Below are 22,721 nucleotides of genomic sequence, written 5' to 3' on the forward strand. Positions count from 1 at the left end.
CCTGTCGTTGTTTGCGTTGGCGATTGAGCCATTGGCCATCGCGCTGAGATCATCAGGTGGGTGGAGGGGGATAGAGGGGGGTGTGGGTAAGGAGCATAGGGTGCCCCCTTTCGCGGACAACCTGCTGTTATATGTTTCCGATCCTCTCTCTAGTGTGGGGAGGATAGTGGAGCTGTTGAGGAGATTTGGGTCCTTCCCACGGCACAAATTGAATGTGAGCGAGATCTTTGCGGTGAATTCCTTGGGGAGGGAGACGGATTTCCGGAGCCTGCCGTTTAGGCTGGCCAGGGTGCGGTTTAGCGATTTAGGGATTCAGGTGTCTACTGACTGGGCCTTGCTGCATAAACTGAAAATGGTCAGTCTGCTGGAGGGGGTGAAGGGGAATTTGAAGAGGTAGGATACCCTTCCCAGGGGCTTTCCTTAGCGAGGTGAGTACCGACGGTCAAAATGAAGATTCTGCCAAGGTTCTTATTTGTGTTCCAGTGTCTCCCGACCTTCCTCCCTAAATCTTTCTTCGTTACTGTCAGCACAAATCAGGGGAGCTCCCAATCTCACTCTGTACAAACAGGCTGGAATCCAGTAACAAAACGCATCAAGTTGCCAACGACACAATTGTATTCACTTTCTATAATTGGTTAAACCACCCAGTAATATTACAAGACTGAAACAGTCTATTTCTCCCTGAGATTTCCTATCACAGTGTCTGTACCAACCGTCAGGTACATCTACCAATAATACGGAGTTTGGATCCCAACATCGGGACAGTACAACATCCTGTTACTTAGCAACAGGTTATTCTTCAATTCCTTCTCCATTACCAGATTAGCCCAGTGTCCAACTTGTCCATAATGTCCGGTTCCTCAGTCTGGTCCACAGTGTCCAGTCTCTCAGACCGGTCCCCAGTGTCCGGTCTCTCAGACTGGCCCATAGTGTCCAGTCTCTCAGACCGGTCCCCAGTGTCCAGTCCCTTAGACTGGCCCATAGTGTCCAGTACCTCAGACTGGCCCATAGTGTCCGGTCTCTCAGACCGGTCCATAGTGTCCAGTCCCTCAGACCGGCCCATAGTGTCCAGTCCCTCAGACCGGTCCATAGTGTCCAGTCCCTCAGACTGGCCCATAGTGTCCAGTCTCTCAGACCGGTCCCCAGTGTCCAGTCTCTCAGACCGGTCCCCAGTGTCCAGTCCCTTAGACTGGCCCATAGTGTCCAGTACCTCAGACTGGCCCATAGTGTCCGGTCTCTCAGACCGGTCCATAGTGTCCAGTCCCTCAGACCGGCCCATAGTGTCCAGTCTCTCTGACCGGTCCATAGTGTCCAGTCTCTCAGACCGGCCCATAGTGTCGAATCTCTCAGACCGGCCCATAGTGTCCAGTCTCTCTGACCGGTCCATAGTGTCCAGTCTCTCAGACCGGCCCATAGTGTCCAGTCCCTCAGACCGGTCCCCAGTGTCCAGTCTCTCTGACTGGTCCATAGTGTCCAGTCCCTCAGACTGGCCCATAGTGTCCGGTCTCTCAGACCGGTCCATAGTGTCCAGTCTCTCAGACCGGTCCATAGTGTCCAGCCTCTCTGACCGGTCCATAGTGTCCAGCCTCTCTGACCGGTCCATAGTGTCCAGTCCCTCAGACCGGTCCCCAGTGTCCAGTCTCTCAGACCGGTCTATAGTGTCCAGTCCCTCAGACCGGTCCATAGTGTCCAGTCCCTCAGACCGGTCCATAGTGTCCAGTCTCTCAGACCGGTCCATAGTGTCCAGTCCCTCAGACCGGTCCATAGTGTCCAGTCCCTCAGACCGGTCCATAGTGTCCAGTCTCTCAGACCGGTCCCCAGTGTCCAGCCTCTCAGACCGGTCCATAGTGTCCAGTCCCTCAGACCGGTCCCCAGTGTCCAGCCTCTCAGACCGGTCCATAGTGTCCAGTCCCTCAGACCGGTCCATAGTGTCCAGTCTCTCAGACCGGTCCATAGTGTCCGGTCTCTCAGACCGGTCCATAGTGTCCAGTCCCTCAGACCGGTCCATAGTGTCCAGTCTCTCAGACCGGTCCATAGTGTCCAGTCTCTCAGACCGGTCCCCAGTGTCCAGTCCCTCAGACCGGTCCCCAGTGTCCAGTCCCTCTGACCGGTCCATAGTGTCCGGTCTCTCAGACCGGTCCGCAGTGTCCAGTCTCTCAGACCGGTCCATAGTGTCCAGTCTCTCAGACCGGTCCATAGGGTCCGGTCTCTCAGACCGGTCCATAGTGTCCAGTCTCTCAGACCGGTCCATAGTGTCCAGTCTCTCAGACCGGTCCATAGTGTCCGGTCTCTCAGACCGGTCCATAGTGTCCAGTCTCTCTGACTGGTCCATAGTGTCCAGTCTCTCAGACCGGTCCATAGTGTCCAGTCTCTCTGACCGGTCCATAGTGTCCAGTCCCTCAGACCGGTCCATAGTGTCCAGTCTCTCAGACCGGTCCATAGTGTCCAGTCTCTCTGACCGGTCCATAGTGTCCAGTCCCTCAGACCGGTCCCCAGTGTCCAGTCCCTCTGACCGGTCCATAGTGTCGGGTCGCTCAGACCGGTCCGCAGTGTCCAGTCCCTCAGACCGGTCCATAGTGTCCAGTCTCTCAGACCGGTCCATAGTGTCCAGTCTCTCAGACCGGTCCCCAGTGTCCAGTCTCTCAGACCGGTCCATAGTGTCTGGTCTCTCAGACCGGTCCATAGTGTCCAGTCCCTCAGACCGGTCCATAGTGTCCGGTCTCTCAGACCGGTCCATAGTGTCCAGTCTCTCTGACCGGTCCATAGTGTCCAGTCCCTCAGACCGGTCCATAGTGTCCAGTCTCTCAGACCGGTCCGCAGTGTCCAGTCTCTCAGACCGGTCCATAGTGTCCAGTCTCTCAGACCGGTCCATAGTGTCCAGTCTCTCTGACCGGTCCATAGTGTCCAGTCTCTCTGACTGGTCCGCAGTGTCGGGTCGCTCAGACCTGTCCATAGTGTCCAGTCACTCAGACCGGTCCATAGTGTCCAGTCTCTCTGACCGGTCCATAGTGTCCGGTCTCTCTGACCGGTCCGCAGTATCCAGTCTCTCAGGCCGGTCCATAGTGTCTGGTCTCTCAGACCGGTCCATAGTGTCCGGTCTCTCAGACTGGTCCATAGTGTCCAGTCCCTCAGACCTGTCCCCAGTGTCCAGTCTCTCTGACCGGTCCCCAGTGACCAGTCTCTCAGACTGGTCCGCAGTGTCCAGTCCCTCAGACCGGTCCATAGTGTCCGGTCTCTCTGACCGGTCCCCAGTGTCCAGTCTCTCAGACCGGTCCACAGTGTCGGGTCTCTCAGACCGGTCCGCAGTGTCCGGTCTCTCTGACCGGTCCATAGTGTCCAGTCCCTCAGACCGGTCCATAGTGTCCAGTCTCTCAGACCGGTCCATAGTGTCCAGTCTCTCAGACCGGTCCCCAGTGTCCAGTCTCTCAGACCGGTCCATAGTGTCTGGTCTCTCAGACCGGTCCATAGTGTCCAGTCCCTCAGACCGGTCCATAGTGTCCGGTCTCTCAGACCGGTCCATAGTGTCCAGTCTCTCTGACCGGTCCATAGTGTCCAGTCCTCAGACCGGTCCATAGTGTCCAGTCTCTCAGACCGGTCCGCAGTGTCCAGTCTCTCAGACCGGTCCATAGTGTCCAGTCTCTCAGACCGGTCCATAGTGTCCAGTCTCTCTGACCGGTCCATAGTGTCCAGTCTCTCTGACTGGTCCGCAGTGTCGGGTCGCTCAGACCTGTCCATAGTGTCCAGTCACTCAGACCGGTCCATAGTGTCCAGTCTCTCTGACCGGTCCATAGTGTCCGGTCTCTCTGACCGGTCCGCAGTATCCAGTCTCTCAGGCCGGTCCATAGTGTCTGGTCTCTCAGACCGGTCCATAGTGTCCGGTCTCTCAGACTGGTCCATAGTGTCCAGTCCCTCAGACCTGTCCCCAGTGTCCAGTCTCTCTGACCGGTCCCCAGTGACCAGTCTCTCAGACCGGTCCGCAGTGTCCAGTCCCTCAGACCGGTCCATAGTGTCCGGTCTCTCTGACCGGTCCCCAGTGTCCAGTCTCTCAGACCGGTCCACAGTGTCGGGTCTCTCAGACCGGTCCGCAGTGTCCGGTCTCTCTGACCGGTCCATAGTGTCCAGTCTCTCTGACCGGTCCATAGTGTCCGGTCTCTCTGACCGGTCCATAGTGTCCGGTCTCTCTGACCGGTCCGCAGTATCCAGTCTCTCTGACCGGTCCATAGTGTCCGGTCTCTCTGACCGGTCCATAGTGTCCAGTCCCTCAGACCGGTCCATAGTGTCCGGTCTCTCTGACCGGTCCATAGTGTCCGGTCTCTCTGACCGGTCCATAGTGTCCAGTCTCTCTGACCGGTCCGCAGTATCCAGTCTCTCAGACCGGTCCATAGTGTCCAGTCTCTCAGACCGGTCCATAGTGTCCGGTCTCTCAGACCGGTCCGCAGTATCGGGTCGCTCAGACTGATATACAGCGGGCAGTTTACATGGTGCACCCTTTTGATCATAATCATTCCCAGACTGGTTTTGTTCGGCAGGCTGTAGTTAGACCCCAGCTCTGACCGTGCTATATCACTGTTGTGGAAGCTGTTGTTCCCCTCAACTCCCTCCAGTTGTTTGGTGACCGGAGCTGATATTTTCCTTTGCTTTGTTTTTCAGGCACCTATTGGATCGATCCTAACCTGGGCTGCACCTCTGACACTGTTGAAGTGATCTGTAACTTCACTAATGGTGGATACACCTGCCTTAAACCCATTACTGTCTCCAAGGTAAAACTGCAATGTTGGGTTTTCTAATATTCCAACCACCTGCCTCGCTTCCTCCCAGAACCCAAAGACCATTTATTATGAAAGAAGCAACCTTCCCCCGACAATGAGAACTAAGAACCAACCGCCACCCCCTCCCCCCACCCTCACCCCCCCCCCCCCCACCCTCACCCCCCCCTCCCCCCCCCCCCCCACCCCCCCCGCCCCAGCCACTGAGGGCGATTTCTTCTTGAGAGGAACAAATTAATGGCCCACCTTAGCTGGAAGCCCTCGACTGACTCCCCCTCCCCCCTCCCACCCCGCCCCCGATGGTGTTGTTGACCATCTCTAGATGTGCGAATTCCATACAGTCAACCAACCGGACAAGGACACTGGGCGGGGCTGCCGATCTTCATCCCATCAGAACTCGCCTCCGGGCTATCAACGAGGCAAAGGCGAGAACATCTGCCTTCACCTCCCCCCCCCCGTCCGTCCGTCCGTCCGTCCAACCGCCTCACGCCACACGTCTTCACCTAAAATAGGTCCCATTTCTCCCTTCCCATTTTGCCCGTACCTCGTCTAGCGGGGCCACCCCCATTGACAAGATTTGCCCGTAGATGTTGTAAATGCTTCCCCCCACCAGACCCTCCCAGTGACAGGATCCGACTCCAGCAAGGACGATTGCCGAGCCGAGGGTAACGTGGGGAAAAAAAATCTTTCGAACAAAATCCCGTACCTGAGGTAATGGAACAAGTTCTTCCCCGGGAATTGATACCTTGTCGACAATACCTCCAAACTAGCAAACTGTCCCACAACAAATAGATCCCTAAAAAACCTCAAGGCCCTTCCCCTCCCATGGCTTAAATATCGCTGCTGAACCCAACAGGGCAAATAGGTGGCTGCCGCAGAGTGGGGCCAGCAACAACATGGATCCCAATCGGTAATGCTGTCTAAATTGCCGCCATATTGTAAGAGAGGACACCACCACCGGGCTCGAGGAGCACCTCGGCGGACAGAAGGGAAGCCACGCTGTTGCCAAAGCCCTTTGACTAGAGCCCCGACAGTAGCTTGTATCCATCTGTCCCACATGGGACCCGGCATCCAACACCATCCCAATACCTTCTCACTGTTGGCCGCCCAATGATAAACGAGCAAGTTGGGTAACGCCAGACCCCCTGATTGCCGGCCCTTCTGAAGACAGACTCAGGGTCTGAGCCGCCCAGATAAAACGGGCCACAAATTTATTAATCTTCGCAAAAAAGGATTTGGGAGAACAATTAGGAGAAAAAGAAATAAAAACACCAAGATAATATACAGTTTTATAATCTGGATCCTTCCATCCAAGGGCGGCGCGGTAGCACGTTAGTTAGCACTGTTGCTTCACAGCTCCAGTACATAGAACATTACAGCGTTATACAGGCCCTTCGGCCCTCGATGTTGTGCCGACCTGTGAAACCCCTCTAAAGCCCATCTACACGATTCCCTTATCATCCATATGCCTATCCAATGACCATTTGAATGCGTTTAGTGTTGGCGAGTCCACTACTGTTGCAGGCAGGGCATTCCACGCCCCTGCTACTCTCCTAGATTCGATTCCCGACTTAGGTCACTGTCTGTGTGGAGTCTGCACGTTCTCCCCGTGCCTGCGTGGGTTTCCTACGGGTGCTCCGGTTTCCTCCCACAAGTCCCGAAAGACGTGCTGTTGGGTAATTTGGACATTCTGAATTCTCCCTCCGTGTACCCGAACAGGCGCCGGAATGTGGCGACGAGGGGATTTTCACAGTAACTGCATTGCGGTGTTAATGTAAGCCTACTTGTGACAATAAAGACTATATTTTTTTTTAATTATTAAGTTAACCCAAGCCGACCTCACTCTGGGCTCCAGACAAGTGTTAGCAATGGGCAGTCACGTGCCACCTAATGCCCAGATATCAGAAACTACCTCTGGCAAGACAAAACAGTCATACTGGCAGATCTCCTCCGCTCTCCATGGGGTCCACGGGGAAACATTCCCTCTTCTCCAGGTTCTGTTTGGATCCCGAAAAGGAGGCAAAACTCCTGAGTAGCTTCATTATTCCATCCATAGAGGAGACTGGGTTTCTAATATATAGAAGCAGGTCATTGGCATATAGGGACACCCGAGGTTGCTGTCCCCCACCCACCCCGCTCTATCCCCCCCTCCATGGATCTCAGCGCCATCGCTAACAGCTCAATCGCCAGCGCAAACAGGAGTGGTGACAAAGGACACCCCTCCCCACTCAACGGGGACGGCCCTGGGCTGAAAGCGTTGGTGCGTATACCGGCCGTAGAGGCCCAATACGGCAGCCGGACCCAGAAAATGAACTTCTGCCCAAGGCCAAACCTCCCCAGTGCCTCGAGAAGGTTCTCCCGCTCGACCCTGACAAGCGCCTGCTCCGTGTCCAGAGACACAATCGCTTCTGGTTCAGAGACTGGAGAGGGGGGGGGGGTGAAGGACGACATTCAACAATCGCCGCACATTAGCCGACAATTGGCAACCTGTCATGAAACCTGGCTGGTCGTCCGCTATCTCCTCTGAAACACGTGACTCCAAACGCAGCGCCAACGCGTTAGCTGTCAATTTGGTGTTGGACCCGAGGAGAGAAATGGGTCTGTGCGGACCACACTCTGTGGGGTTTTTATCTTTCTTTATAATGAGGGATATAAAGGCCTGGGAGAGTGTAGGGGGCAAGGACCCCGTGACAAGGAATCATTTATCCATGCCGACGATCAATGGTGTTTATTGGCGCGTAAACATCTTGTAAAATTCAACGGGAAACCCGTGAAGGCCAGGGGTCTGACCCGACTGCATCAATCCATTGCCCGTCAGTACGTCCTCTGGGCCCTACGGGGCCTCGGCTCCTCCCGTCTTTCTGTCGCCACCATCAGAAAGGATCAGTTTCTAAAAATGCCCACTTGATCGATTTATTCTGTTTAGCACAGTGGGCTAAATCGCTGGCTTTGAAAGCAGACCAAGCAGGCCAGCAGCACGGTTCGATTCCCGTACCAGCCTCCACGGACAGGCGCCGGAATGTGGCAACTAGGGGCTTTTCACAGTAACTTCATTGAAGCCTACTCGTGACAATAAGCGATTTTCATTTCATTTTTCATTTCATTTCATGTCATTATTCTCTGGGGGCGCTGACCTGCCGAGGTGTCTGTAATGGCCTCAGACGCATTGACTTCATTCAGAGTGGAAATCAAACTGCTGCCCGAGTTTCTAACTCATATAACCTCTCGGGAAGCCGCCTGCCGCCTCAACTGGTGAGCTAGAGGACAGCTGGTTTCTCCCCATCTGGTTTCTCCCCATCCCCATCTCCCCATCTGCCAGCTGCCGCTGACGTCACTGCCGGCGCATGCGCGGACCGGCGAAAGCCTTTCGGCCAGCCCCGCTGCCGGTATTCTGGTGCAAACTGCTCCGGCGCGGGCTGGCCCCCAAAGGTGGGGAGAATTTCCCACCTTTGGGGAGGCGCGACCCCTGATAGGTTGGCGCCACTCCCCTACACCAGGACCCTCCGTCAAGCCGGGTAGGGGAGAATGCCGCCCCTGGTCAAACCCTTGAACGCCAAATTTCAAAGAATCGCAACAATTTTTCCTACAGGGGAAAAGGGTACTGATTGGTTGGCAAGATGACTCTGATTGGCCAATCAGCTTCCCAATCAGCTTCCCTTTTCTCCTGGAGTATAGATTGTTGTGATTGTTTGAAATTTGGCATTCTCGCATTTTTCCTGAAGGGTGTGAGACAAAGTGCTTCGGCAGCATGCCTCCCCTTTCAGCAATATTCTCGTACGGGCGCTGGCTCACCAGAAGATTCTGTGGCCACCACAGGCAGCAGTGTCCAGAACTTACCGTATTTCACACTTTCAAAATGCGGCCGAACAAATTAAGGAATCCAGCGATTACCATTTAGAATTCAGTACCAGTCAGCAACACCAGGTGGCAGTGCTGAGAATAACAGCAGCGCCACCGCCAGGTGCATGCTGTTACTGCAGCTGTTTGCAAACGTCTCCAAGATACGTTGCTGAAGTATAATGTTTGCCGGTATTAATGTTAACTTGAAAAGACCACAAAGCTTATTTTTAAAAACAGAAGGGCTGCTCTCTGCGCTTGTGGGCTGATTAGGTTCCCATTACAAGATCCTCACTCGCATCCATAAAGTACCTATTAATTTGTAGGAGCAGTTATCGCTTAATACATTGCTTAACAAAAATCTATCTCAGATTTAAAATTAACAACTGTTCCAGCTTCGACTGCTGTTTCTTCCAAATCTCGACTACCCTGTAAGCGAAGAAGTTCTTCCCAACATCTCCCCTTGAACGGTCTGGCCCTAATTTTTAGACAATGCCCCCTAGTTTTAGAATTTCCAACCAGTGGGAATAGTTTGTCTTTATCGACCCTGTCTTTCCCTGTTAAGCATAGAATCATAGAATTTACAGTGCAGAAGGAGGCCGTTCGGCCCATGGCGTCTGCACTATCCCTTGGAAAGAGCACCCTACCATAACCCAGTAACCCGGAGGAAACCCACGCAGACACGGGGAGAGAGTGCAACATCTTGAATTCTTCAATCAGATCACTTTCTAAACTCTCGCGAAAAACTCTAGCGAACACAGACCTAAGTTGTGTAATCTCTCCTCATAGCTTGACCCCTGTGGTCCAGGTGTCATTTTTGTAAACCTTCATTGCACTCCCTCCCAGGCCAAAATATCCTTCCTAAGATGTGTTGCCCAGAACTGTCACAGTGACTCCAAGTGGGAGTCTAACCAGGGTTTTGTAAAGCTGCAGCATAACTTTGATGTCCTTATGCTCCAGCTCTCTACATACCAAGGCCAGAATTCCATTAGCCTTTCTGATTATTTTCTGCACTTGTTCCCAGCATTTTAAAGTGTATATGTGACTCCACGCCTAGACTGGACACTCTGGGCCTGTAGTAAGCTATCAGCTTTAGGTACAGCAGTTTCCTGTTGATAATATCAACAGGTCTTGCATTTGTCTAATCATTAAAAGCCAGTGTCTGGTTACAGAAGTCGTCACAAAACTGATGTTGGTCTTTACCTCGAGAAATGAGCAAGTGATGCTTCCATTATGCAGAACCCTAGTCAGACCCTATCTGGAGAAACTGTTCTGTTCTGAACTCCACGGCTGGGATTCTCCGTTGCGAGCCCGCACTGTTCAGTGGGGATTCCCAATTCCCCCGCTTGTCAGCGGGATTTACTATGGAATCCCTACAGTGCAGAAGCAGGCCATTTGGCCCATCGAGTCTGCACCGACCCTCCAAGGTCCACGCCCACCTCCAGCCCTGTAATCCCATAGATCCCACCTAACCTTTGGACACTAACGTGCAATTTAGTACGGCCAACCCACCTAACCCGCACATCTTTGGCCTGTGAGAGGAAACCGGAGCACCCGTAGGAAACCCACGCAGACACGGGGAGAACGTGCAGACTCCGCACAGACAGTGACCCGAGGCCGGAATCAGACCCGGGTCCCTGGCGCCGTGGGGCAGCAGTGCTGACCATTGTGCCACCCTATTGAACCGTTGAAGCCACCCCACACCTCCGGGAAACCCGCGGGCGTGCGTGCGCTGCCGACGGGGACCCGGGACGCCCGCCGTCAGCGGACTGACGGAGAATTCCGACCCACACCTCAGGAAAGACTGAGATGGATAAATTCTTGCTCGGGAAGGAGGGAATGGGAAGAGAGTCAAGGCGCGAGTGAGTGCAGTTGGCATACAGGTCAGCCCTGAGTTATTGAATGGCAGAGCAGGTTTAACGGACTGAATAAGCAGCTCTTGTTCCAATGTACCAAACAGTAAAAGACTGTTGCTATTCACGCTGCCGAATAAATAGTGACTGCATATAGTTACAGTACAAATCCTGTGACAATCACTTTAACCTTATCCAGAATGGTAAACAGCCCTGTGTAATTCTGCAACAAATATATCACTTCATATAGTTAGGAGTTGCACAACAAATACTTTGTTACTTTAACCTGGATCTCAACCTGTAACTATATAAAGTTGTAAAAATAAACACTGTAGCTATCACCTTAAATATGAGTTCATTCTGTACCACTCACATTTACACAACAAATATTAGAGCTGTCACTTTAGCGTTGGCGTCAGTGCAGAGCTGCGTAAGCTATTGGGCGGCGTGTTAGCACAGTGGTTAGCACTGTTGCTTCACACCGCCAGGGACCCGGGTTTGATTTCTGGATTGGGTCACTGTCTGTGCGGAGTCTGCACGTTCTCCCCATGTCTGTGTGGGTTTCCTCCGGGTGCTCCACTTTCCCCCCACAAGTCCCGAAATAAAGATTATTAAATTAAAGTGTATGGCCTCAACGTACAATAATAATAATAATAATCTTTATTGTCACAAGTAGGCTTACATTGACACTGCAATGAAGTTACTGTGAAAAGCCCCCAGTCGCCACATTTCGGCACCTGTTCGGGTACACGGAGGGAGAATTCAGAATGTCTAATTCACCTAACAGCACGTCTTTCGGATTTGTGGGAGGAAACCGGAGCACCCGGAGGAAACCCACGCAGACACGGGGAGAACGTGCAGACTCCCCACAGACAGTGACCCAAGCTGGGAATCGAACCTGGGACCCTGGCGCTGTGAAGCAACAGTGCTAACCACTGTGCTACCGTGCTGCCCAATGCGCATTAATAATAATAATAGTCTTTTATTGACAATAGTACGAAGTTACTGTGAAAAGCCCCGAGTCGCCACATTCCACCGCCTGTTCGGATATGGGAATTGAACCCGCGCTGCTGACCTTGTTCTGCATCACAATCCAGTTGTCTAGCCCCTGAGCTAAACCCCAGGAGTATTGCTGCAGTGGCTTCTCTTCCTGATCCTGCATCATTACCTCTCTGACCCCTGAAGGATCTATCCTTGCCCCCCCTTCCCCCGCCCCCATTTCTCAAACTATATGCTGACCTTCGATCAAAGCAGCCAAAGGAACGGCGTTAGTTTTCCCGTGTAGACTGACGGCACGCAGCCCGACCTCGTCGCCACCTCTCTCAACCAGCCAACGCTGTTGTTCAATTGTCTCAACTTCCAGTCTGGCCGGATGGGAGGAAATGTCCTCCAACAGAATATTGTCACGAGCTTCGATCCCTAGCTACCGACTCCACCCCTCCTGGCTGGTCTCTCACATTCTACCTCCTGTAAAGCTGGGGGTCACCCTAAACCGTGCTGGTTGTACACGAACTCGCAGCAACCCTTGTTCCCTGACCGCCCCCCCCCCCCCCCCCCCCCCCCCGCTGTGCTCGCTGACCTCCGCTGTGCTCGCTGACCCCCGCTGTGCTCGCTGACCTCCGCTGTGCTCGCTGACCCCCGCTGTGCTCGCTGACCTATCAGCTCCCGGTAAAGCAACTCCTTGATTTTAAACTCCTCATTCTTGTTCCCAGATCTCACCATCGCCTCCCCCTCTGCATCCTCCCAACCCACAACCCTCCACGATCTCTGCGTCCCTCCAATCCTGGCCTGTTGAGCATCCCTCATTTTATTGATTCCAGTCCAGTTGGCTGAACCATCAGATACCAAGACTCTAAACTCAGGAATTTCCTCACTAAACCTCGACACCTAGAACATAGAACATTACAGCGCAGTACAGGCCCTTCAGCCCTCGATGTTGCGCCGACCTGTGCAACCCCTCTAAAGCCCATCTACACTATTCCATCATCACCCATATGTTTATCCAATGACCATTTAAATTCCTTTAATGTTGGTGAGTCCACTACTGTTGCAGGCAGGGCATTCCACACCCTTACTACTCTCTGAGTAAAGAGCCTACCTCTGACATCTGTCCTATATCTATCCCCCCTCAATTTAATGCTGTGTCCCCTCGTGCTGGACATCACCATCCGAGGAACAAGGCTCTCACTGTCCACCCTATCTAATTCTCTGCCTCTATTAAGTCACCTCTTAACCTTCTTCTCTCTGATGAAAACAGCTTAAGTCCCTCATCCTTTCCTCATAAGATCTTCCCTCCATACCAGGCAACATCCTGGTAAATCTCCTCTGCACCCTTTCCAATGCTTCCACATCCTTCCTATAATGCGACGACCAGAACTGCACGCAATACTCCAAATGCGGCCGCACCAGAGTTTTGTACAGCTGCAACATGACCTCATGGCTCCGAAACTCAATACCTCTACCAATAAAAGCTAACACACCGTACGCCTTCTTAACAACCCTATCAACCTGGGTGGCAACTTTCAGGGATCTACCTACATGGACACTGAGATCTCTCTGCTCATCCACACTACCAAGAATCTTACCATTAGCCCAGTACTCTGTCTTCCTGTTACTCCTTCCAAAATGAATCACCTCACACTTTTCTGCATTAAACTCCATTTGCCACTTCTCAGCCCAGCTCTGCAGCTTACCTATGTCCCTCTGTAACCTGCAATATCCTTCTGCACTGTCCACAACTCCACCGACTTTAGTGTCATCCAAAATTTACTCACCCATCCTTCTACTCACCCTACCTCTCTTATTCTCTTCCCTCCTTTTTTGACAGCCCTTAAGAAGCTAACTCTCTGACCAGGATTTTGACCATCCGCCTCGGACAGGCGACCAGAAGCTTGGTCAGAGAGGTACCTCAGTGTCAAATCCTGTTGGCACATGTCATGTGACGGGCCCGAGGGGTGTTTTACTGGGTTACCGAGACAACAAAGAGTACAAGTTGTTGTTGGCATTGGAATTTGCTGGGTTATGGGGGAATGTCTGGAAAGCAGGAGAGCTCTTTCAAAGAGCCAGCACAGAACGGTGGGCCGAATGGCCTCCGTCTGTGTTACATTATTTCTGTGATGAAATGCGATGTGTCACTTTGGCCTTGCTGATGTTTCGGTGTCCCATATAGTTACAGTTGTACCAAATGCTACAACATCTTGTAGCCTTGGTTGAAGGGTGAAAGAGAAAACTCTGGAACTAGTGCGTAACCATGAACCTACGTGCTTTTCAGAGTCTCCCATAATGAATAAACAAGGCTACAGTTAAAGCAACACTTGTTGTATTCGTTGTGAAACATTTATACATAAACCTTAGAACGGGGCAAGTTACCTTCTTGAATACAGCCGAGTGGTTTGCTGGGCCATTTCAGAGGACAGTTACGGTCAACCACATTGCTGTGGGTCTGGAGTCACATGTAGGCCAGGCCGGGTAAGGATGGCAGATTTCCTTCCCTAAAGAACGTTAGTGGATTCTGACAAAACAGTAGTTTAGTCCTTACGTACACTAGCTTTTGATTACAGATTTATTCAAGTAATTGAATCTCGGCTGACATGCCGGGATTTGAACTCACGTCTCCAGTAGTTTGGGGTTGCTAGCTCAGAAACATAGCATAGTGGTGATGTCACTGGCACAGTAATCCAGAGACCTGGGTTAATGCTCTGGGGGGGGCCATGAGTTTAAATCCCCACCATTGTGACTGTCGGAGTTTAAACTCAATTCCTTAAATCAGGAATTGAAGCTATTAATAATGATAATCCTTATTATTGTCACAAGTAGGCTTACAGTGACACTGCAATCAGGTTACTGTGAAAAGCCCCTAGTCGCCACATTCCGGCGCCTGTTCAGGTGCACAGCGGGAAAATTCAGAATGGCCAAATTATAGGCAGCACGGTGGCGTAGTGGTTAGCACTGCTGCCTCACGGCGCTGAGGTCCCAGGTTCGATCCCGGCTCTGGGTCACTGTCCGTGTGGAGTTTGCACGTTCTCCCCGTGTCTGCGTGGGTTTCGCCCCCACAACACAAAGATGTGCAGGCTAGGTAGATTGGCCATGCTAAATTGCCCCATAATTGGAAAAAATGAATTAGATACTCTAAATTTATAAAAGAAAAAAAAAATGGCCAAATTATCTAACTAGAAAATATCTATCTGGTTCACATACTGTCATTTGGGATGGAAATCTGCCACCCTTACCTGGTCTGGCCTACCTGTGACCCTGAATCACAGCAATGCGAGTGACTCTTAACTACCCTCTGACCTTCCCCCCCCCCAGCTAGCCACTCAGTCCACGGGCAATTAAGGATGGGTAACACATGTTGGCCTTTCCAGCGACACCCACGTACGTCCCACAATGCAAAAAGGAATCATCGGCAGGAAATGTATTGACTGCTTTTGGGGCAGAGGAGCTGGCCATTGCAAAGAGTAAACCCCAAAACGCCAATGTCACTAACGCCACGTGTTAACTATCGGAGCTGTTTGACCCACACAGGGTATGACCAGTGCTGGAAAGTTCCCTCAACTGATGCTTCTGGTGGAAGGTGGGAGACATTGGGGGTAGGATTCAAAATCCAGGAATCCCGGGATGCGTTTCCCAATGGGACGGAGAATCGGACATCGGGGGAAAGTTGGGATCAGCGCCCGAACATGATGCTCCAACCCCCTCCCCCCCCCCCTCGCTGGCGACGTGAATGAGATCCACAATGCACGCCAGCAAGGGTAGTGGGGGGGGTAATTAAATGCAAATGCGTTTGAATGACATATTTGCCAGCCCGCTGCCCTACGCCTCCGGCCTCCCATGCTTCTCCGGTCCCCGCGGCCAGGGATCGCGCGAGCGCAGATCACTTGTCGTCTCAACAATCGGGAACCTGATGTGGTGGATCTCCCGGTGGGCCAAGCGGGCAATGGTTGACTTTGTGGCCCACTGCAAGGTCACCCATGCAAGAGCCACGTCAATAAAAACCATCCAGACTATCCAAGGTCCACCCGCCCCCCCCCCCCCCCCCACCAAACAATGTCCACACCTCCTCTAGCAGACCCCGCAACCATGTCACCCCCCAGGGACCCCTGTAATAGGGAGGCCTCCCCCATGGACCCCTGAAAAAGAGAGACCTCCCCCAGGGACCCTTGTAAAAAGGAGACTTCCCCCAGGGACCCCTGTAATAGGGAGGCCTCCCCAGGGACCCCTGTAATAGGGAGGCCTCCCCAGAGACCCCTGTAATAGGGAGACCTCCCCCATGGACTCCTGAAAAAGAGAGACCTCCCCAGGGGACCCCTGTAAAAAGGAAACCTCCCCAGAGACCCCTGCAGTAGGGGAACTCCACAAAGGGATCCCTGCTGAGGGTGGTCTGGGGGTGAATGTCAGGAAGGTGTTGGGGGGGGTGTGTTGGGGTGTGTTGCGTATCACGGAGAACCACAACTCAGTTGGGTCTGACTTTGTCTCCTGTGGCCGACCGTCACCCCGGGGGAGCTCCCTTTCCTCCGGGTCACCGACCACATCCAGGGCCCTCTATTCAACCACGGTGGGGGGCTGCAGGTCCAGCCGCCTCCCTCCAGCTTTCTCCCACTCCCGGCGGTTCTGAGCAGCCTTCACCATGGGCCTGTGGGATGTGGGGTCAGTGCCGGGGGCACAGTGTTGCCCTCCCACCCTGGCCTACCTGAGGAGGTCGTGCAGTTTCTTCCAGCACTGCTGGCCGGTCCAGAGGGTCTCCAGCTCGCCGTCCATGAAACGGGGGCCGCTGTCCTCACTGCCATCTTGTTGGCTGGGATGGTGTGTGTGGGGGGGGGGAGGGGGGGGGGGGGCTGGGATGGTGTGTGTGTGGGGGGGGGGCTGGGATGGTGTGTGTGGGGGGGGGGCTGGGATGGTGTGTGTGTGGGGGGGGGGGCTGGGATGGTGTGTGGGGGGTTGGGGGGGGGGGGTGCCATATGTATGTGCGGCTGCAGCTTGTCATCCTCCAGAGTGTCAATCTCAGACCTGGCGAATCAGACACCGTATCTGATTGGAATCGAGTGTGTTCCACATGGTGCTAGCCCCTTAACACTCGCTGAATCGGCCCAGATGTGGCGCCACTTTTACTGTCGTGGAACTCCACGAATCTTGCGCCGGTGTCGACACTCGGGGCCAGATTCTCCGATTCTGAGGCTAGGTGTGGAGGAACCGGGTCGCTTTGCGTGGAATAAACCGGTGCCGCTCGGCCTCCACTAAATAAACGGCCGGAGAATTGCCGGGTCCGTAGCCGCGTATGCGCACGGCAACGACCGGCAGCAGTCTCGCCGTAAAACATGGCGCCAGTCGTGCGTGGACCCGACCTGCTAGATAATCACCCCCCCTGGACTCCCCCCACCAGTCCCACCAGCCCTGGCGGAAGCCCCCCCCCCCCCCCCCCCCCCCCTCAGGCCAGCAACACGGCTCGGCCTGACTGTGGCCGCGCTGGACACAGTCCGCAACCGCCACGCGGGGTTCCCTCAGGGCAGGAACCACACGTCCACCGCGCCGTGGTGAACCCGGCCCATCGGGGGGGGGGGGGGCGGAGCATCGGGGAAAGGTGACATCCTGAGGCCATCCCAACGGCGTGCGGCGAGCGCTGCGATGGTGCCGTTTCGGAGGGGGCGGAGCCTGTAAAACAGTCACCACCTCCGATTCCATCATAAAAATGGATCCTCTGCCCGATCGGCAAATGCAATTCCGCCGTCGGCAAGTGGAGAATCCCGCCCTTAGTCTCAGGAATGGAGAATTCTGCTGTATGTTCTCCTGCCAGAACAACGGCAGCAGGGCAGCACGGTAGCATGGGGGCAGCACGGTAGCATGGGGGCACCAGGGTAGCATGGGGGCACCAGGGTAGCATGGGGGCACCAGGGTAGCATGGGGGCACCAGGGTAGCATGGGGGCACCAGGGTAGCATAGGGGCAGCAGGGTAGCATGGGGGCAGCAGGGTAGCATGGTGGTTAGCATAAATGCTTCACAGCTCCAGGGTCCCAGGTTCGATTCCCGGCTGGGTCACTGTCTGTGCGGAGTCTGCACATCCTCCCCGTGTGTGCGTGGGTTTCCTCCGGGTGCTCCGGTTTCCTCCCACAGTCCAAAGATGTGCGGGTTAGGTGGATTGGCCGTGATAAATTGCCCGTAGTGTCCTAATTAAAGTAAGGTTAAGGGGGGGGTTGTTGGGTTACGGGTATAGGGTGGATACGTGGGTTTGAGTAGGGTGATCATGGCTCGGCACAACATTGAGGGCCGAAGGGCCTGTTCTGTGCTGTACTGTTCTATGTTCTAGAACTGAGGGAGTGTAAATCAGGAAGCGATTCCCAAACCTTGGACGTGCAAATGTTTGCATGCCGGGTATTGCGAGGGATTCCCAAGGGAGTCCCGTTATTGAGCTGCCATTTTGGGCAGGTGGCCTGATACCGATGTCCTGCGGCTGGACAAACTACGTACCCCCCAACCCGCATCAAAATGCAAGCCCCCCCCCCCCCCTCCACCTGGATTTTCTGGTTTCCCCCCCCCAGTACAGGGGTGACGCCTGACCCATGCCCCCCAACAGAGACTCACTAAATAAGGAGACCCCACAGGGACCATTTGCAGGTCCAGCATTGTGTTGGCGGGGGGGGGGGGGGAGAAAGGGGGGCCCCTCCAATGGGTTTCGGGGTAACTCCCTTAAAGGATTACCCCCCTTGGCCCAACCTGAGGCCCACCGCGTCAGGGCCGCGTTTGTCAGGACCCGCAGTAATTCTTGCATACATGATTCCCGGCCTAGAAAATATGGCCCAGTGAGATGGTGCCAATGGGTGTTAATGACCCATTCACGTCCTCCCGCTGGCGCTGGATAACAAACTTTGAGTCCGACGCCAGTGGGGGGGGGGGGGGGGACAATAAAGATCCAAACAGATAAAGAGGAGAACAGACAAAGAGCAAAAGAAATAGAGAGCAAAGGAGGCAAGGACAAAGAGCCAAAATGAAGCAGAGTTTTTCATGTTTTTCTTCCCCAAAATTTCTCCTAATGGCAGTATTTCCCCTCTGTGCGTCTGGTTGTTTTGCTTTACTTTTCTAGTCCCGATGTGACCAGCCTTAATAATTCTTTGCTTCGATTTCAGTTGGAGTTTTCTGTGGGACGGGTCCAGATGAACTTCTTACACTTGCTCAGCTCGGAGGCGGTTCAGCACATCACCATTCATTGCCTGAACGTGCCGGTGTGGGCAGATGGAAGTGCGGACAAACCCTTCAAGCAAGCCGTGAAGTTCAAGTCCTGGAATGGCCTGATGATGGAGGCAGGGGGGCAGTTGGTGCCCAAGGTGGTGTTGGACGACTGTCAGGTACTGATCTGGAACCCCGCTAACTACCAGGGTGTTGGCTGCGGAGACAATCACTGCTTTCGAAAGGAAATTAGATGGGCCATTGGAGGGAATGAACGTTCAGGGCTTTGAGGATTGGGACTGACTGAATTGCTTCACGGAGCGCCTGCACGGTCCCTGTGGGCCAAATGGCGCCCTTCTGTGCCGCAAATGCCTCAACGTTTCTCGGTGCGAATCACCGAAAGATATCGAAGCATATTTTGTTCATCTTCCACACAGGAAATTCTCAGCAGTTCTAGCAGCATCTGTGGAGAGAGTATCAGTGTTAATGTTTCCGGTCAATGACCCTTTGTCAGGACTGGAGGAAGTCAGGAGATGCAACAGGCTTTAAGCAAGTACGGAGGCAGAGAAAGATAGGCAGGGAGAAGGAATAAAATGAATGAAATGAAAATCGCTTATTGTCACGAGTAGGCTTCAATGAAGTTACTGTGAAAAGCCCCTAGTCACCACATTCCGGCGCCTGTTCGGGGAGGCTGTTACGGGAATGAAGGGGAAGGTCTACGATAATGATGAAGCCCAATGGCAAAAGGAGACGCCAATGTGACAAATAAAGAAACAAAAGATGTGTTTAGCAGGTGTAAAAACGGGAAAAGCCGAATCGTCAGTAGTTTCTATCTGATAAATGGGAGCAGTGATTAGGAATTGAAGTTGTTGAACTCAGTGTTGAGTCCTGAAGGGTGTGAAGTGACTCATGGAAAGATGAGGTGCTGGTTCTTCGAGATTGCTTTGAGCTTCATTGAAACCCGGCAGCAGGTCAGACTGAGAGCAAGATGGGAATTCAAAAGGCAAGCTGGAGTTCAGCAGTTTGGGGTCGCGGTGGCAGATTGAGCAGAGGTGTTCCACAAGGCAGTCGCCGAGACTGAGTTTTTCTCTGCAACAGAGAGGATGTGGTTTTCTTTGTCACGCTGTTTTCAGGATGGATGTCGTAGTGTTCACGAAGACCACAGAAGCTAAGTTAATTAACGAAGCTAACTTTTATTACACTACTTAAATTAAGCTCAACCCCTTATTCCCATAGTAAACAATAATTATCGTAATCTACACTCTACTAACACTAGTCCCTACACACTAACTGTACTCTATCCTCTCTAGATCTCTCTTATGCACTCTACTCCAGCCTTCTCTCTCTCTCCCAGAAGCCTGAGAGTCAGTGCTTTATATAGTCCTGCATCTAGCTCCATCTACTGGTTAACTGTAACGTGACATTAACTCTTTGTACACTGAAAATTTCTACACTGTCACAGAGGAGACTGCATTTGTTAAAGGCAAATACTGACGTGCACAAGTTTCATCCATAAGACGTCCTGGATGGAGGGAAGGGAGGAGGTGAAAGAGCAGATGTTGCATCTCCTGCACTTGGATAGAAAGATACCCCAGCAAAGGGTTATGAAGTAATGGAGGAGTGGGCTAGACCGTCACGGTAGTAACGGTCTCTCCGGAATGCTGGACGGGGAAGATGTGTACGGTGGTGACATCACGCTGGAGGTTGTGGAAATGAGGGAGGATGCTCTGTTGAGTACGGAGGCTGGTGAGTGGGTGGCGGAGTGGGGGTGCCTCCCCTCAGGGCACGTTTTACACATCAGGCACCTACCCCCCCCCCCCCCACCAAGTCAGCTCCCTCTGCAGCTACTCCCTTCTTCCCGTGGCCTCCCCATCAAGTCACCTACCCTTCTCTCCCCACCTCTCCTCCCCAGTGTGAGTCCACCTCCACCTACCTGGTCCTGGACTCCAGGACTTAGAATCTGAGAACCTCTTGTAGTCCCAGCCCTGGCCATTGCCGCCGTTGGCATCGCTGGGACTATACGGCCGACAGCTCTCTTGAGGCGGGACTTGCGCCCAAGCGAGGTACGGAATTCCTGCCTCCAACCAATTTGCATTCCTCGGAGTGCCTCAAATGGCTGCGGGGCTGCTGTGATTGGCTGCATTCCCCACTGAGTCGTCTGGTGGCAGGACAGGAAACCCCGCCCTCGTCAGAAAAACCCTGCCCTTGCATTTAGATAGCACCCTTGAAACACCAAAACGTCCCCAGATGCTTCATAAGAGCATCAATCAAACAAAATGTGGCACCGCATCACGTCGAGAGGTGTTGGGAGTAGGAGGTCGAAGGTTTAGTCAAGGAAATAGGCTTTAAAGAGAATCTTAAAGGAGGAGAGTGAGGGGGGGAGGTTTAAGAACTGAATTCCAGAGGTTGAGGCCCAGGCTGCCAATGGATTTCATTTCGACCCCTTCGCCAGAGAGGGGGATTCAAACCCAGGGACTAGGGGTGGAAGTCCAATGTGCGAACCCACTTCAACATGGAGAGGCACGGTGGGTAGCACAGTTCCTTCAAGGCGCCAGGGACCCGGGTTCGATTCCTGGCTTGGGTCACTATCTGTGCAGAATCTGCACGTTCTCCCCGTGTCTGCGTGGGTTTCCCTCCGGGTGCTCCAGTTTCCTTCCACAAATCCAAAGATGTGCAGGTTAGGCGGATTGGCCACGGTAAATTACCCCATAGTGTCCAAAGGTTAGTTGGGGGTTACCGGGTTACGAAGACAGGGTGGAGGCGTGGGCTTAAGTATCTTTCAAGGGCCGGTGTAGACTTGATGGGCCGAATGGCCTCCTTCTGCACTGTAAATTTTATAATAACTACGATAACTGTCAGAAAGTTTGACAGCAATTTGACAGCAAGTTTGACAGAAAAACACAGCAATAAGGTACATTTATATAGCGCCTTTACGTGTAGTTAAATGCCCCAAGGTGCCTCACAGGGAGTGACTATCAAACAGGATTTGACGCTGAGCCACATAGTGAGGTGTGAGATCAGGTGGCCAAAAGCTCGGTCAATGAGGTTCTAAGGCCTGTCTTAAAAGGCGGAGACGGGGGAAGAGCTTTGTGTTTTGCACAAGCCCACAGCTTCAGCTGCTGTCGGCACAGGTGTAATCAAAATGCGATGACCATTTTGAATTCCATGTTGTTGCCTTTCAGATAAAGGACGGCCGGTGGCACCAGACCCACTTCTTGTTCCACACACAGGATCCCAATCAACTGCCCATCGTTGGTATTTATAATTTGCCACAACCAAAGCCTGGACTCCATTACCACCTCGAGGTTGGGCCTGTCTGCTTCCTCTGAGCTCCTGAATGAATCATCCTCAACCCACGTCAAGAGTGTAGTTATTCTGTACTGTGCGTTCAATAAGACTCGAGGAATCGCTGACGTGATGCGCGAGAACATTCGCACGACGCCGCCAGAGAGGGCAGTCACCGGGCCTTCTCAAAGCAAAAACAAAAAAAATCAAAAAAAACTGTGAGGAATTGTTAAGAGGACTTGTGTGTGGGAGAATGTTTAGCTAAAACGACTAGAATTGAAGATCTCCACCTGTAGCCAAAGATTCTGTTAACCGTTGCGGTGCGAGGAACGGGAATGGCTCAAGCCGGGTTGCAGAAGATCCATTTTAAAGAAAGGAGAAAACAAATTGATTTCTAGTGGCTGTGAAACTTTAACCAGCATTATTTTCAGCAGTCCCTGGTTAGAATACTCAGAGGAGCGACTATATGTAGTAGATAGCGCTGGTGGCTGCACTGGCCTGCCCAGCATCTCCAATGTGCAATAGTAAAGGGGGAACGGTAAGAGTTGTTGAGATTCTCTAAATCCGTGACACTTTGTTAAACGTGTGAACAGTTCCAGCCGCCAAACACCGGAGCTGATTGATTGGGTTCGGGCGAGGGGGAAATCAAGGAACGAGGAGGTGCGTTTGCAGCGCCCAGGTTCCTCGCGATTATGAGGGTGCTAACAGAACCAGCTTAGCGGGGTGATACATCTACCTCTGGTATAGGTGCTCACGTGCTCAATGTTTTGTTTTCATTCATATGTAATTTTTTTTTTGAACCAACGGTGCTATGTAGTTACCA

The 22,721-nt window shown here is 53.0% G+C and overlaps 1 protein-coding gene across 2 annotated transcripts in view; it reads left to right on the top strand.

Annotated features, from left to right (window-relative positions):
• Positions 1-22,721, top strand: part of LOC119955649 (collagen alpha-1(XXVII) chain B-like) — a 605,839-nt gene extending 583,118 nt beyond the window's left edge. For both annotated transcript variants that reach the window (XM_038782071.1, XM_038782070.1), the window contains exons 59-61: positions 4,651-4,760; positions 18,574-18,792; positions 21,796-22,721. In XM_038782071.1, the coding sequence (XP_038637999.1) occupies positions 4,651-4,760; positions 18,574-18,792; positions 21,796-21,942 (476 nt within the window). In that variant the 3' untranslated portion in view covers positions 21,943-22,721. The remainder of the gene's footprint in view (positions 1-4,650; positions 4,761-18,573; positions 18,793-21,795) is intronic.

The sequence above is a fragment of the Scyliorhinus canicula genome, chromosome 21 (assembly GCF_902713615.1).
Source record: "Scyliorhinus canicula chromosome 21, sScyCan1.1, whole genome shotgun sequence".
Classification (NCBI taxonomy): domain Eukaryota; kingdom Metazoa; phylum Chordata; class Chondrichthyes; order Carcharhiniformes; family Scyliorhinidae; genus Scyliorhinus; species Scyliorhinus canicula.